We start from the raw sequence: 16,716 nt of genomic DNA on the forward strand, positions 1-16,716 counted from the left end.
AATAATCAAGCAATCAAACAATCAAGCAATCATTTCGCAACTTGTCGTGATTACACGACCTTACCCGGACCATGTGGACGGTTTCTTGTCTTCCGAATCCAGCGCCCGTTCGTCCTCTTTTTCTCGTATTTCTCACGGCACTCCTAATGGTTCCCAGTCAGGACCGTAGATCACTCGAGAGAGGTCTGTTCGGAACTAGTGAAGTTCGGATGATCGGCTGCCAGACGAGGGTCTATTGGGCAAGAGCTCTCCCGATCGTTGCAGTCGTTCACTCTGTCGTCGGGACCTCTCCCACTGGATCCACGAGTCGCTGATGGGCCCCACGCTTGGGACGCCAATTGTTAAAGCTGAGTCGGGTCGGGGACAATCGGTATTTGCCCGGCGGTATTGCCTCTGTGGCCCTCTAGTTATTTAATCAATGAAGAGGCAGGCGCTGGAGACTGGAAGGCAGGAAACAAGGTTTTTTTTATTCTCTCCGGAGGAGAACACCACAAAACGGGCAGAAGGTATCGTCCTGAGGTGCTCTACCTACATTTCTGAGGCCTGGCCTCTTATACACTGTTTTATGACTTTATTGCAGATTACATATTCATGTTAAAGCTTTGATGTATGGAAAAGACATTCCCGGAACTCCCCTTTGGGCCCGTTCCCACACACATTTACAGTTGAAGTCCCCACCCTAGTCGCAACAGGTGATGAGTATCGCGCAGCTGGGTATTCCGCCGATTCACGGAATGTGGGGGGTTTGATCGGATCTCATGGAGTGGGGGCTTTGATCAACCCGGGGATCCTTTGATGGGGGAGGCTTTCTATTGTACGGGGAGGGGCAAGGAATGGTATCGGCAGAGCTGGGTGTCGGCCTGGGAACGGGGAAGACAAACGGGCACACGGGGAGAAAAGGGGGTTTGCAGCTAAGGGCCGGGGATCATGAAAGGGAAGAAGGGAGGTGTCGCGCTGGGAACAGGATGAGGGCCTGGGGCAGAGCAGCGCCGAAGAGGGGTTTATGGTTCAAGGCAGGTGCAAGCAGGGGGTTGGTCAGCGTGCAGGCTTAGTGAGGGCGAAGGGCTATATCAGGGGCCAGCGGCATGCAAAAGGGTTCGCTCTGATCAGGGAATCTTAAAATGGCGGGTGCGCACGACAAAAGTGTGGCATCAGGGGAAGAGGCAAGATGGCGCAGATAATGTTCACCAAACCGTACTAATTTTCAACAGTTGGGAACACCAGGCCTCAGCTATGCAACTTCAAACCCACTACAGCAGCAGAGGTCCACACTATCCTGGTAAAAGTTAAATCAGGATCCCCAACGGACCCCTGTCCTCCCTCCATATTAAAGTTGGTACCCAAACCGATCATATCTATTCTGACAGTGAACATCAATAAGGTTTTTTGGAGGGCTACTTTCCAAAAGCCTGGAAGACAGCGTCGATTCTTCCCTTGTTAAAAAAGCCCAAGTTGGATCCTATGGACTCAAATAATTTATGCCAATCTCTAGATTACCGTTCCCTGCAAAAATCACTGAAAAAATAATAAACACCCAACTCAGTCGATTTCTAGAGGATGGACATATACTTGATCCCACGCAGTACGGTTTTAAAGGGAGCCATAGCACTGAGTCTCTTATCAAATCTACCGAAGAAATAAGGGCCACTCTAGATCAAGGAGAGAATGGAGCTTTGATCATGTTGGACCCCTCTGCGGCGTTTGACACAGTCCATCACAGTTTGTTGATGGACCGGCTGCATGAGATTGGTGTCACAGGCAGAGCATGGAAACTGATTAAATCTTTCCTAGCAGACCCAGTGCAGACAGTTACACTTGGTAACTTCGCTGCAAAGTCATTCTCCCTCACCTGTGGAGTCCCACAGGGGTCATCTATGAGCCCCACGCTTTTTAATATTTATGTCTCTCAGCTTGCGCCCCTTATTGGATCCTCTGGGTTCAAGCTGACCTCATACGCCGATGACACCCAGATTGTTGTATCTATGCGTCCAAATAAAACTCAGGAGCCAGCAGGTCGTTTTCACGACTGTTTGACAGCAGTGGGTGGCTGGATGGCCCGGAATTGTTTAAAGCTCAACTCTGCCAAAACTGAGGTGATACTGTTTGGAAACAACCCCCAATTTTGGACCCCAGCATGGTGGCCAGACTCGCTGGGCCCTCTTCCAACACCAGTCAGAAAAGTGAAAAACCTAGGGTTCATAATTGATAATAAGCTGTCCCACAAGGATGAAGTAAACTCAGTCGTCTCAGCCACCTCTTATATCTTAAAATCATGTAAAAAAATACTGGCCTATCTTCCCACAGAAAGTCAGAAGACAGTCGTTACGGCCTTAGCTATGTCCAGGCTTGACTATTGCAATGGCCTATACGTTAACTTGAGGAAGGTCTTTTAAGGAAACTACAACTCGTACAGAATGCAGCAGCTAGACTGCTGTCAGGCACTCCAAAACACTAATCTATTTCGGCTGAAATTAGAAAGCTACATTGGCTGCCTGTTAAGAAGCGAGTTCTGTTTAAGGCTTTATGCGTTACTCATAAATCACTTCATTCTACGGGTCCAAACCATCTGATCCAAAACATCAACTGGTATGTTCCTACAAGATCCTTGCGCTCTTCAGAAGCCCAACTCATTCGTTTTCCTTGGGCTAAAAAAGCCAATTGGGGAGGCAGGAGTTTCTTTGTAGGCGCCACCAAAGCATGGAATTCCCTTCCCCCCTCTCTCTCTCTCTCTCAGAGGCATAACAGAGCAGATCGTTTTTAGGAAGGCCCTGAAAACCTGGTTATTCAACTCATAATGTTCAAAGTAACCCTGTGACCAGGCCTTAGGTGGACATCTTACATAGCGCCAGGACGCCCTTGGGTAGCAGCGCGCTTTATAAATGTCATTAACATTAACAATCACTAATGCATGGCAACTAGTGGTAGTACTCTACCTCAGCTCTACCTCAAGATTTGAGCAGAAAAAACCATGAACGTCTTCATCATGTCTGGAGTCAAAGACAAAAAAGAAAGTCTCGAGATCGGAGGGATCCAAGGTAAGAGACATGAAAGGTATAATGGAATTTCATGTTTTTTTAATGTATATTTTTTTAGCATTTCAGTGAACAATACTGTACATTGTACAGTACACAACAATCTGGAACCAATGGTGCAATTTCACCTAGTTAGTACATGTCATTAATCATTCAGCTCTCACCCCCCTGCTCAGGTCTCGTAGTGAGTGAGTTTCACAGTTCTATACAGAATTACGGTGAGATCAGTGCATGTGTACCAGGCGGTCTAAGGCCCTCCCCTATTCCCAGCTAGGTGTTACCAGTCTCATGTGTCCTACTCTAGTGCCATACTTTGGTCTCAACTGGAGTGTGTATCATTATAGTCTATGGAGGCAATTCACCCGGTGGTGTCAGCAATTCGGTGAGCTTCCCTGCCCATGCTCTCATGTCCTCCTCTAGCTTCTGATCCCTACGTGTCAGCTTCATATGGCATCCCTCTGCTTTAATCGATTCAGGCATATGTTTCTGCCAGTGGTCTATTTTCGAGCATCTGGGAGACAGCCACACCATCACAATCATGTGTTTATCCAGTACTAACCCGATGATGAGGAATTTCCTGCTCAGCTTTTTTTTCTTACAGAAAGGGAAATGCCCAAAAAGGCATTGGGTCATTTCCCTGGAGACTTCCCACCCCGTAACCAGGTGGAAACTTCGCATGATAGACCCCCAGAAGCCATCAATATCTGGGCACCTCCAGGTTGTATGCAGGAAATCGGCTCCTTGCTCCCCACATCTAGGGCAACAGGATGACTTCTCTGAGTTTATGCCTTGGAGCCGTTTAGGTGTCAGGTAGACCTGATGGATTATATTGTATTGGAGTAGCTTAATTTGAGCATTGGTGGAGGTGGATCTAACCACTTTGTGTATAAGTTCCCATGTCTGTGTCAAGAGGCACCTCCAATTGGGATTCTCCCCTATCTTGCACCAGGTGCGCGGTTGTGGGGGTATCTTCCCTTATGGCCCTATAGAGGTGCAATATCACTTTCTGGGCTCCAGACATCGACAGTAGTGTTTACAGTGTGTGGGAGGCTGGAGGGTCCTCCGGTAACCCCAGCCAAATCTCTAGTGCCGTTGCTGCTATTTTTACATACTGCAAGAACTGCCCATTTCCTAGTTGAAACGTCTCAAAGGCGTCCGTCATAGTTATAAACTGGTTATTGGGGTAGACATCCCCCCAATACGTCACAACCGCCCTCCCTCCACATTCGTAGGGACATAGTGTTGTCGATAAGTTTGAATGTGCGCAGGGACCAGATATTCATGTCCGATGCGAATAGGGCTATCCTCAGCACTCAATACAAGAAGGGGGACCAATTCTGGACAATATTTAATGGGGTCCAGTGTAAACGTCCAGTCAAACATGTAGCACAGAAAGTACAAAGTTCCCCAAGAGTGCTAGAAGGAGGGGACAAGGAGTGTGTAACCTAAAGTGGGTAGAGTCAGGGAGCGAAGAGCTCCCTTGTTAGAACTCAGAGGCCTCACACACCCAGCGAGCTAGATGTCATGCTTCATCATTGGCCTCTTGCTCCTCGACAGGCTGGCGCTGCAATGCCTGACGGGCGCCACAAGGGCGCTCTTTGTCGGAGATCTTCAGTTCAGGCCAACGGTTGAGTGCATGTGAGGGGGAGAAATAAGGGTGTAGTCTAGTGGAGAGTGTGAGATTAAAAAAGGTGAGTCAATTCACAAAGATTTTTATTGGCGTGACTGATTCCCTTGATTAAAAGGTGGGAGGGGAGATAGAGGCTGTAGCTGGCACAGGGAAACTACCTCGACCCTCTGATCAGGTCGACATGTTTCTTGCTTAATAGCGCAATTCTTCAGGACCTAAAACAGTAAGTACTACACAGTGAACAATATACAAGTGAAAATGAAGCGATACAACCTCTCAGGGTCTGTAAGGGGGCATACCGGGAGGTTCTGCATTGAAGGGAAAACCTATAAAAAAGGATACGAGAAGTTTGGCCACAAATTTCATACTGGCACCATCAACTCATCCAGAGGTAGGTCACACATAATTCTTTCTTGTGAAAATATATACACACTCCAAGGGGGGATTAAAAGGCAGAAGCCCTATCAGAAGATAGAGTCTTCGCAGGATAAATAGTAAAATTAAAATTAATGACGATGGCAACAACACAAACAACTGCATACAGGCTGATGCTTACCCTAATAGAAGTCCCTAATGGGCCTCGCAGTCTGTTCCCGTGGGGCAGCACAATAGGGAAGGTACCCTAAGGGGGAACAATAATCAAAAAAACAAACAAAAACACACTGGTTCAAGGTAGTTATTTAGATGAGTGAGAGGGCCAGCGTATATGATACGGCTGTGGGAGCTCCACACTAACGAGTGGTCAGGCGGGGGCACCGCCAAAAACCAGTGTACGACATCCGGGGTATTCAGAGCCAGGTACCAGATCACTCGGCCCCCCGGGGGTAAAGGGAGGTGTGCAGAGAGGCCCCAAATATCGGTATGCACGCAAACAGGGGCACGCCACCACGGCAACCGTGTCCACTGAGAGAAGTGTACTCAAGGACTATCGGTCGTAACCTTCGATAAGCACGCAATAGAGTGCCCCTGGCGTGCAACCCCATCCCGGCCGCACGCACCCACCCAGTCCGGAGCGGGTCAGCGAGGCTAGGGCATCTGTTCCAAAAAACTCGCCAGACGTCGTCAACACCGACTCGTGGTCCGTGTCGGCCAGTACCAAAGGTCAACATTAGCTCTCGTGGGAGGAAGGCATGGGACAAGCAGCGCACTCTTACCTGTTGGCAGTGCAGACCCTGGCTTGCAACCTACCCACACGCGAAGCGCTCGAACACAGGCGCGGAACAGCTGGTCACGGCCATGCCGGTGTGACCGAGTTAAATGCTGTCCGACACTCCACTCCGGCGGCCAGGCGGGGAGGGCGTGGTTTGGAAACCGGGTCAACTGCGCATGCGTGGACAAAGTGCACACGCTTAGACTATCCCACAGTCGCATCATAGCGGCCATCTTGGAGTGGGGGAAGTAACCCTCCAGAAAGGCAATGTTGGCAGTAACGATGCACCAGGTCAAGTCAAGAATGTGCGCACAGACACAAGAGTGCGTACCACGTAAAATCGGGGCGTAGGTGTCACCCGGAGAGTGTAACAAAGTCTGGGCTACCAAGGCACGAAATAGGCAAAGGCTGCCACAACGGAGGCTAGCACTTCAAGGGAACACAGCGGCCATCTTGGAAGGGTTGTATTAGCGTCTCAAAAATAGAGCAATGAAAATGGCACTGACGCTACAGGGCAGAGACAACCATTTGGCACAGAATTACGAGCATGCATTCACCCCTGAGTCAGGAGTGAGTGTGGTCCAAATCATGATGGGGTAAACAGAGAGGGATCAGTGTTGCTGAAAGGTGATGTCTCAGGGGTATCATCACTGTCAAACTGAAAACCCAAGGGGGAAGGGGGAACAAAGGGGGGGGTTGGTTTGTTAACGGGATGCCAATGGAGGGCAGTGAGGCAATCATCCCTAGTTGGTCAGGGATGCCCATGGGACCGAATCGTTAAGGCCAAGGGTGTCTAACTGTAAGCAGTGGACCCACCGTTGCTCAATTCTGAACAGTGCTTGTTGTGTGATCGAGGGGTGTGATTCAAGCACCACCCACTTGATACTGTCAGCAATAGGGCTATCCTCAGAGGGGTGTGATTCAAGCACCACCCACTTGATACTGTCAGCAATAGGGCTATCCTCAGCACTGTCTTACCTGTCCATTCCCAGGCTCCACATACGATGCGGACTATATGGGGCAACCAAGTCTGTGATTTTGATCCCATCATTAAGGCCTCGAGGAGTGAGAATTGTCCGCTCAGACCCCCCAATAGCCTACGCTCCCAATTTTCATGGTCATCCAACCAATGGATTGCATGTTGGAGTTGTGAGGCTAGGAAGTAGTACTCCAAGCATGGTAACTCCAACCCACCCATCCTCCAGGTGCATCTCAATGTTGCTAAACTAACCCTCCTTCTCCCTGTATTCCACTGTAACTCTGCTATCAGTTTATCTAGGACCACAAAGACACGTCTCGGGATGTCAAATAGGGTCCGCTCGAAGAGATACAGACATCTGGGCAGAATGACCATTATAATTAAGACCATTTTACCTATTAAAGATGGCCGCAATGTATTATATAATTTTATACTATGCTTCAAGCCTTCTATAATCCTATCCAAATTCATCTTTTTAAAGGCTTGTGCTCCATGAGTGACCCGTATCTCCAGATAATGGACCATCTTGGTCTCCCAGTGGCGATCCATTAGAGGCATATCTGTATCCGGACACCCCGCCAGGGTCCCCAAGGGGAATAGCTTGGACTTTTTATGACTAACTTTTAGTCCTGTATGTTCTCCAAATTCAATCAAAATGTTTTGCATGATGGGGACAGAATGTCTGGGACTTGGGAGATATATTAGTGCATCATCTGTGTAAAGGGAGGCCCCGTGGGTGGTCTCCCCCACCTGTCTGCACCAGCCTTGCAGTTTTGTCCTCAGCCAGCAAGCAAGTGGCTCCATGGCCATTGCGAAAAGAAGTGGCGAGAGGGGGCACCCTTGGCCCATCCCCCAGCACAACCCAAATCTCCTCAATATGGCCGAACCCTGGCTGAAGGGTCACTATACAGCAGTTGAACTCATTTAATAAAGGTATCCCCCACACCCCCTTTACGTAGAACCAGCAAAGAAAATCCCATGATAATGAATCGAAGGCTTGCTCGATGTCCAGAAATGCGAGTGCATATTGATCCAATTGCAAAGTTGGGGAGTGCGTTACAAGAGCGAGCCTGCGTAAATTACGCAAAGCGTTCCTGCTTGAAAAGAATCTGCATGGATCCTTATCGATCAATTGCGGTGAATGAGGCAATAGTCTTGTGGCCAGTATTTTACTTAAGATTTTCAAATCCATGTTTAACATAGATAGAGGGTGGTAAGCTGAAACCTCTGAGCTGTCCCTATCAGGTTTGGGTAGCATAACTATTAATGCCTCCCTCATCGACTCGAGCAACAGTTCCCTCTCATATGCCTCATTATAAACTTCCAGTAGTCAGGAATTTCATGTGGATGTTAAAAAGTTTACCTGGCTGAGATTCATCATCATTGCGAAGAGTGACCGATGTCATTTGTTACACATAATCATATTGATCCATGTATGTGATGTAATGGGGGCTAACAATCCAATTTTTTTATTTACATGCAAAGTTAATTAAAACCGTTACATAACAACTCTTACATAGTGCTGCTGACATTTGAGTTTGGACTGCTACAATCATAGTGCATTGCAATCTTGACGATGAAGAGTTGGTTTGTATACCCTGTAGATTATGGGTATGAGTAATTCTGCTTCTTGTCAGGATCATGACATTGTAGATTTGTCCAGAGCACCTAACAAAGCAGTTTGTTATACACAGATCAACATCACACAGCATTTGTACATAAATAGTGTGCTTCATTTTAAGGTTTCAGCACACTTATTACTGTCTATGTTAGCCCACCAGGTGCACATGAGTGCAGTCAATTTACCCTAGGTTGTCTGGGAATCCTGCTATAGCACAGATGTTAGCTTGGTGGGCATTAGCTGTATGGGTGCCAAAGGGGAACTGTATATGCTGCTCACTCTCTGAAAAGCAACCATCACTTAGCAGAATATTTTGCTAACGGTGACTGAGAAATGCCACACACCAACCCTACTGTCTGCTGTGTGGTGCTTGTTGCAAAGAATTCTAATGCTTCTAGCATTTTCAGGAAAGTGGGATGGCAGTGGATCCCTATGAAAATGTTATTATGGTGACCATGTCGAGCCTGTGTATCCTCTGTGTCTCAAGCTGTCTCATGGTTATAGGTTACTACCATACTCTGTCAGTACTGACTCTCATCCTGCGTCTTAGTGCAATTTGAGGTCATTGATTGGTGGCCTGTTTTCCATCTTCATGCTGCAGGACATGCAGGGAAGACCTGGAACTCCCTGCCTCTGCATCTCAGGCAATCACTGTCACTGCCTCAATTCAGGAAGGAACCACAAAAACAAAAAGGGGAGTGAAGAGGTAGTGTCCAAAAAAGGAGCACTGGAGGTGGATATGTCCTCTTGAAACGTTTCAAAAACACAAAGATCCACCCTCAGATAGATTTAGAATTATGTACTCACATGTTACGTGTGTTTCCTACAGTGGTTGGAAGCACACAGTGTTTGTTAAATTCTCCTCACACACCAAAAGGGCCCTTGGTGTCATGCTTCATCATGGGGGTCTTACCGCCCCGCTGCGGGACGGGGCGTGCTATAACCTACGACTACGTGGGAGCACTGATTTTCAGAAACTATGTGTTGTGTAGGAAAGTGAGTGGAAGGGTCAGGAGTGAGTGAAGTAGTGAGTTAAAAAATACCTGGCTCTTATGGACTAAAAAACTTTAATATTCCTTGGAGCTTGTACTATTAAAAGAGTGGGTTGGAGGTATATTGCTCTGGTTCGACTGAGCCGTGGGGAGGTGATATCTAGGTGAGGCAGTGTCCTTGGTGTAAGTGTAACTATAGGCACCCTTCCCACCCGTTCTAAGGCTCATGGGGCATTGTCTCCACTGAGAACAAAGTACTAAATAGAATATCTAGTGGGTATTGTATCTTGTGCATGACAATTTGCCTTTCACGTAGTAACACTACTTGTACATATATCACTTTAAAACATTTATTCACGTGAACTACTCTTTCGACATTGTCTCGATATTATAGTGAGAACAGAAGGGATCTCTCTTGGTCCTGAAGAAGAAGCCTGAGCACTTCGAAACATGTTGACGTACACAGGAGGGATTACCCATTAAAGAAATATACCTCCAACCCACTCTTTTAACAGTACCATCTCCAAGGAATATTAAAGTTTTTTAGTCCATAAGAGCCAGGTACTTTTTAACTCACTACTTCACTCACTCCTGACCCTTCCACTCACTTTCCTATACAACACATAGTTTCTGAAAATCAGTGCTCCCACGTAGTCGTAGGTCGTAGCACGGCCCGTCCCGCAGCGAGCGGGAAGACCCCCATGATGAAGCATGACACCAAATGCCCTTTTGGTGTGTGAGGGGTATTTAAACAAAGGCTGTGTGCTTCAATTCAGGAAGGACCTCAAGACCTGGCTCTTCGACTGACCTGCAGAACCCCCTCTTCCCCCTCTTCCCCCTCTTCCCCCCGACCCCCAGCGCCTTGAGACCCTAACAGGTGATTTGTTGCGCTTCACAAAATCCCTGATTGATTGACCTTGCATAGCATGATGTAGTGGCCAAGCAGTGCTGCACTCATGGTGGAATACTGCAGAATGGAAGTGTGAGCTGCTGCAATCAACCTTTGAGAGCTTCACCTGTCCATGGTCCGGGCCGGACTGGGAACCAAAACCGGCCCTGGCAAAGTGCTCGGCCGGCCCCGCCTTGGGGGTGCGACCACGCTCTTTGCCAGGGCCAGTTTTCGGCCAATTTTGTTACAGGGCCGTTTTTGGAGCAACGCTGCAAAAACAGCCCTGTAACAAAAACGGCCCCCACCTTTGCGCGCACCGGGGGATTGCCCGGTGCCCGCAACGGCCAGTCCGGGCCTGTCCATGGTTGTTTGTCTGGCCCTCTGTGCAGGTGTGTGTGGGAGATTTTATTTTTTCCAGCATAAACTGTGAATGTACTGTGTTTTTTTGCGTTCTTGAGTTGGCCTTAGTTTTTTGTATTGTTTTACCTATTTTCTTTAATTTACTACACTTTCAGAAATATTGACAACCTTCTTTTGACTGGAGGTATTTTAAGGTAGTATTTTCCACTGGCTTTTAATGACTTCTCCTACTTATGTGTTCATTTGCCACACACGTTATTTTTCAAATGTGGCAAGTATCACAGGCAGTAAATACTACATGTGTTAAATAGCATACGTAGACCACAGGTATGCAGTATTTAGCACCTGTGCTAAATCACATGCAGTTTTTAATTAAAGGTCAGATGATTCGTTAAAGTCATGAGCTATTTACCCTAGCATGCTGTAATTATCGCTGTGCCTAACTCATAATCAGGGCCTAAATGTATTAAGTCATGGCACTTCACAACAGCTTGAAATATGTCCGAAGTGCGACAGCCATCTTAAAAGTATACCAAATTAACTTTCACGATGGCAGGTCTCTGCTATTAGATTTTAGGTGCAGTTATAAAGTGCAACAACAAGAAGGTGATGGATGGAATGATAGCAGTGGCTTCCAGTCCTTTGTATGTTGCCCACCATTCTACCTTAGACAAAGGCACGCCTTATGCAAATCAGTACCGACCCTACTGCTTATGGGAACAGTCCGTCTCAAATTGCCAGGCAAGACAACTTACAGATGGGTCTGGGACCACGAACAACCAGAGGCTGTTTTTTACCTACTTAGCTCTCATCAGTAAGGCAGAGCATTCCACCAGTCTCTGTTTGTTTACTTCAGGGTGACGCTCTAAGTGGGACGGGTATGCCGTGACGTGGTTCCGTTGCTCACTGGGCCGCGGAATCATTCTGCACCCCACTGCTGAGCTTTAGTCAGGGCAAAACCGGTCTTGTGCTGCTAGTGGTACGGTTATGAGACTGAGGCTCGGCAAGGTGATCAAAATAACGATGGACTGTGATGTAGCAGCGGCCAATCAGCAATAGGAAAGGGAAGACCAACTGGCGTTGCCTTGGCTTGTTCTTTATCTTCCTCGTCTGCATTTCTTGAAATTAAAATTATCTTTTTGCTTTTGACATTGTTCCGTATTGAAGTCAACATGTGTTTCTGTAAGCGCCTCACACGCCATGTTACTCATTAGCCTTCCCGTCAACGCAGCATGAAGTATTCATCGGAATACTAGCTGCACGTAGTAATGCTGCTCGTCTCGCCGCAGATCGCCATCTGGGGCGCGCGCCAGATGCTTTATTAGAGCATTTGCCCGAGAATCCCTTAGCACGAGACTCCGAGCAAATTTTTGCGGTCATATTTTTCAGTCCAGTCAATCTCATGAGAAGTTCTCTTAACGTTTTCTCTGGAAAGCATGCTTTTCCTCATCTGTTCCATCACAAAAAAGACGTTTTGCTTTTCCAAGCGTGCAACATTAAATATTTATATCTGCGATGAGAGTCCCCAGGTCAGTTCAGGTTTGCAGGCTTGTGATGACGGGACTGGCCTGATTCCAGACTCTAGAAATGCTAGAATAGTGCAGCAGAAAAAAATCTATTTAACCTTCAAACGCCCAGTTTCTTGCTGCGACATTTTTCTTTATTCGGGCTCTGTGCTTGTATCATTAGCACCTTGCATAAGTATCATTGGTACATGCTGCGCAGTGCATAAGCATCTTGGTACATGCTGCACTGTCAGGGTTCGATTGGGATGCAAAATAGGCCCGGGCATGCTAAAAAAAAAGTGGCCCACATTTGCATATTGGGGAGATACCAAAAAATGCACCGATTAGTTTACACTGGTGACTAAAAACAAGTGAGGCCACTTCTGCTCCGGCCCCCTGTCCCGCTAGGTATGCATACATTAATGGGCCAGTGCTGACAGAAAGTGACACCTCTCTGCCTGTTGCTAAACGTGAGGCAATGAGCGCCCATCTGCCTCCAGAAAGGCCCCTCAGACACCCACTGGGCCGCTGCCTGTATCCGAACAAAAGCGACACCGCCCAAATCTGCCCCCAAGACTGCTCCCAAACAGCCCTTAGTTGGAACTTGGCACCGGCTCCTCGGGCATTGCCCGAATGTCCACGTTGCCAATCCGACGCTGTGCACCGTGCATAACCATCATCATTGGCACACGCAAGTATCACCTCTTGATAAATGATTGGCATTCGCATGTTTTTGTGCGTGGATCTGTTTATTCAGGTTTCATGTGGTCGACACTCCTGTGAACCCTAACCAGTTTGGATAGTATAGATCTGAAACAGACGCGCGCGCGCAGGTAGTGTGTGTGTGTGTGTGTGTGTCTCTCTCTCTCTCTCTCTCTCGCTCTCTCTTCCTCTTCCCCTCTTCCCCTCTTCCCCCTCTTCCCCCTCTTTCCCCTCTCTCTCTCTCTCTCTCTCTCTCTCTCCCCCTCCCCCCTCTCTCTCTCTCTCTCTCTCTCTCTCTCCCTCTCTCTCCCCCTCTCCCTCTCTCTCTCCCTCTCTCTCTCTCTCTTCCTCTTCCCCTCTTCCCCTCTTTCCCCTCTTTCCCCTCTCTCTCTCTCTCTCTCCCCCTCTCTCTCCCCCTCTCTCTCTCTCTCTCTCTCCCTCTCTCTCTCTCTCTCTCTCTCCCTCTCTCTCCCCCTCTCTCTCTCTCCCTCTCCCTCTCTCTCTCCCTCTCTCTCCCCCAAATTACCACACAAACACCTACCCAGCCACCACTACAAGCACTCTCCTCACCCAGGGTGCAGATAACCAGGCCTATACCCTTGAACAACGACCACTTGACCTCACAGCCAGCTCCTAGCATTACTAAACTATTTAACACAACATCTTATCTTTAATCACCCATTTCTATTTCCACTGGGCGTATTCTCTTGGTTGAAAGCTCCATCGCTTTTGCTGAATGGTTTCAATCACAAATCAACCTGATCAAGAAATCGTAGGTCGCATATGAAGCCCCATCTCCAACACTTCTAGTGATTGTCCCTCTCACTTTGAAAGGTGCATCTCTCTCTTAAGTTACTTGCTCATCCTTTTTTTTCAAATATGCTGAACTGACTTCAAAGCCCATCTCTCCATGTAGTAGGATTCCAGCAAGCATATTAAAAGTACATCCTCCATTAATCTGAGAGAAATTATGAAGAGTGTTTAATAGCTCGCTAATCTCTAGGATAGATCCCATGATACTGAATGAGGCAGTAGTTACTCTATTGATATACAAACAATTGTTCGATGTATCATTTCTCTATACTATTGGGACAAGCTGTGGCTTCCTTTTCCCTCGGAGTGCTAGGATAAAGTGTTAGAGAGACAGTCGCATGATTTGAGGATGCTATCTGATTGAAGCAATGTCACCACTTTTGTCCTGCTGGACTTGTTGACAGTACCTGATTCTATCAGCCAACATTTGCCTCGCTCTTAACTTCATGTTGCTGATTTGAGCGACTTTCCTTAATAAAGAGAGCTCCCTTTAAAATATATGTAAATACTTACATACATTAGGCAGGACTGTGATAAATTAATATTGCAAGCAGCGCATTTCTTTGAAAGAATATTAAAAATGCCAAAGCAGTTATACCTTCCTCAGTCTATGCTCCATGGAACATAACATCGCCTAAAGCAGGACTCTCCATCCTTTGCTGTAATAAGAGTACTTATGTTCAATTAAACTCTTTGAGAGCTGCTAGTATTATTAATGTTGTAATAGTGACCACATCAGAAAAGATTACATTACTGGCCACAATATACACGATTACAACCAGCAATCATGCTTGTTTACCAGCAGTAATGTAACAAAGACTTTGTTAATACAGAATGCAGATGATTCATGAGTATCCTACAATACCTCCAGCATCAAGATTAATAACATTTGGAAAAAGTCTCCCAAATGATACCTGATTTTCCACTCAAATATCGGCTATAAAAATATTTTGGATATTCAGCCATTTTTCTCCAAATATCAACTATGTGTTCTGAAAATAAGCACATTTTTGTTTCAAATATACTCTCTCTATTTTGGTGTACATTTATTAATTCAGGCAAGGATACACTTCTAACTGTAGTAGGCTGTGCTGCTGCACATAGAAGAGCTACTTATAGTAGGTAGTTGGAGAGCGATTAGTAGCTCGTAAGCTACTCGTTGGATAAGGCTGGCCTAAAGAAATGATTATGATGCATCAAATCTCCACTTTGTTCGAAGATTTTAGCGATTTGGCATTTTCTTAGCTAACTTCATTTCTAAGTGTGGATCACCGGTTAATAGCAATTTCTCTCTCAAAATCTTTATCCAGATCATTAATAGAGTTGATATGGATTGCATCCATGTAGCTTACTTTGGTGATCCTTGAAGATTGATCTCAGGCTTTGGTGAGTAATGCAGAAGCTGAGTTAACATGCTAGTCTCCTGTGACTAGGTGGTGTTGAATATTATTCTCAGGATCGCAGTTGCTGCTGGATAAATTGAAAGATGTTATAGTGAGATTTAGTTCTGTAATGAAAGAAAGAGCAAAATCCTCAACTAGAATTTCAGGGCAATCTGACCATACAGGGGCATGGATAATGCTCTTTATATATGCTCAAGAGTATATCACATATCTTGTCTCTTGTGGTGAGAAGGGGACATATAGAGATGAGGATCAGCCCAACAGTGAATGACTGAAAATTGCAGAATTGGTCGGCAGATGCCTAGCATGAGTAGGCTCCGTTATTGGAGGAACAGAATTCAGCACTAGAGGTGCAAGAGTGCTTATATTTCCTTGGGGCAGTGACTCGCATTTACAAATGGATTTGAGATCATACCCTCTATCTGTCTGTGCTGAGTTTTGTAGGAAGGATTTGTGGTAAGTGAAACAGATGCATTCCGTGTCTAGAGAGTTTCAGCTCCAACTGAGACACTGATCTATGGTTTGCCAGAGACATAGCATTGCATATTAACTATCCCCTCTGTTATGTGGTTGTAGGTTTTGACAATTATGTGGATGTTGGCAAAGTGAACACAGTGGCTATATTTGCTTCAGCACCTAAGAGTGTTTCTAATTGCTATTTTTCCTCTTCTTTAAGATGCTGTTATAATGGACGAACAAGCGAACACTTTGGCTATGACCGTGCACCTTTTAGCCAGTTCTGGGGATGCAGTCCTTCTTCGACAAATCCTTGATCACCTTTTCCAGGGCCTATGGCCAGGTATTAAACTTTTCCTTGTTTCAGAACACGTTGCTTCCATAAAGTACTTTGAACGGTACCCCAAGAAGATTCCCGGGTTTCCAGGGATGTCTGTTCTTCTTTTCCTTCACGAGGACTTTGGTGAAGAGCGGATTCTCCACACGCTCAACTTTTTTCAGCACCCACCCTGGCAGTTCCTCCGGACAGAATGCGCAAAGGGTAGACCTGGTCCTTGCATGCAGGTCAGCCAAGATTTCTATAGCCTGGATGTCCACATGCCTGTCTGGGGTGTCAGGCAAGTTCATTATGGGACGGAGATCTTGCGAGTTACTTTGTATTGCAGCTTCGAAAACTTTGAGGATGCAGTGAGACTATACGAAATGCTCTTACAGAAAGAAGCAACTGTGCAGAAAAGCAGCTTCAATTTTTTTGTACTCTATTCAACAGAGAATATGTCTGTCCAGCTCTCTATAAAGCAGCTGCCCCCCGGGGTGCTGGTGGAAGTGAAGGAATGTTCTGTACTGCAGTTCAAGGTCCAGGAAATTGGACAACTTGTACCTCTTCTTCCCAATCCATGCATTCGTATTAGCCACACTCGGTGGCAAACCCATGACTATGATGGAAACAAGATACTGCTTCAGGTATGTTGGTGGCAGTTTTTAATTGCTTGTGGATTAAGTTGGACAAAAATATAGTGGTTTAATAAAGTATTAGTTCGATAGTATAAGTGCAATTGTTACATTGATGTCTAAAATATTCCATTACAGTTCCTGTTCTTGCAGACCAAATTGGAGTGTTGAACAAGCACATAAAAGTCTGTCGTTTGTTTTCAATACAAATGTAGTTAACTGCTTTATAGAGC

At 46.3% G+C, this 16,716-nt stretch overlaps 1 protein-coding gene across 1 annotated transcript in view; it reads left to right on the plus strand.

Annotated features, from left to right (window-relative positions):
• FAM124B (family with sequence similarity 124 member B) overlaps positions 1–16,716 on the plus strand; it is an 85,466-nt gene that overhangs the window by 23,830 nt on the left and 44,920 nt on the right. The window contains exon 2 of the mRNA XM_078665957.1: positions 15,753–16,495. Within this exon, the coding sequence (XP_078522083.1) occupies positions 15,764–16,495 (732 nt within the window). The 5' untranslated portion in view covers positions 15,753–15,763. The remainder of the gene's footprint in view (positions 1–15,752; positions 16,496–16,716) is intronic.

This window comes from Lissotriton helveticus, chromosome 11, assembly GCF_964261635.1.
Source record: "Lissotriton helveticus chromosome 11, aLisHel1.1, whole genome shotgun sequence".
NCBI classification, from domain to species: Eukaryota; Metazoa; Chordata; class Amphibia; order Caudata; family Salamandridae; genus Lissotriton; species Lissotriton helveticus.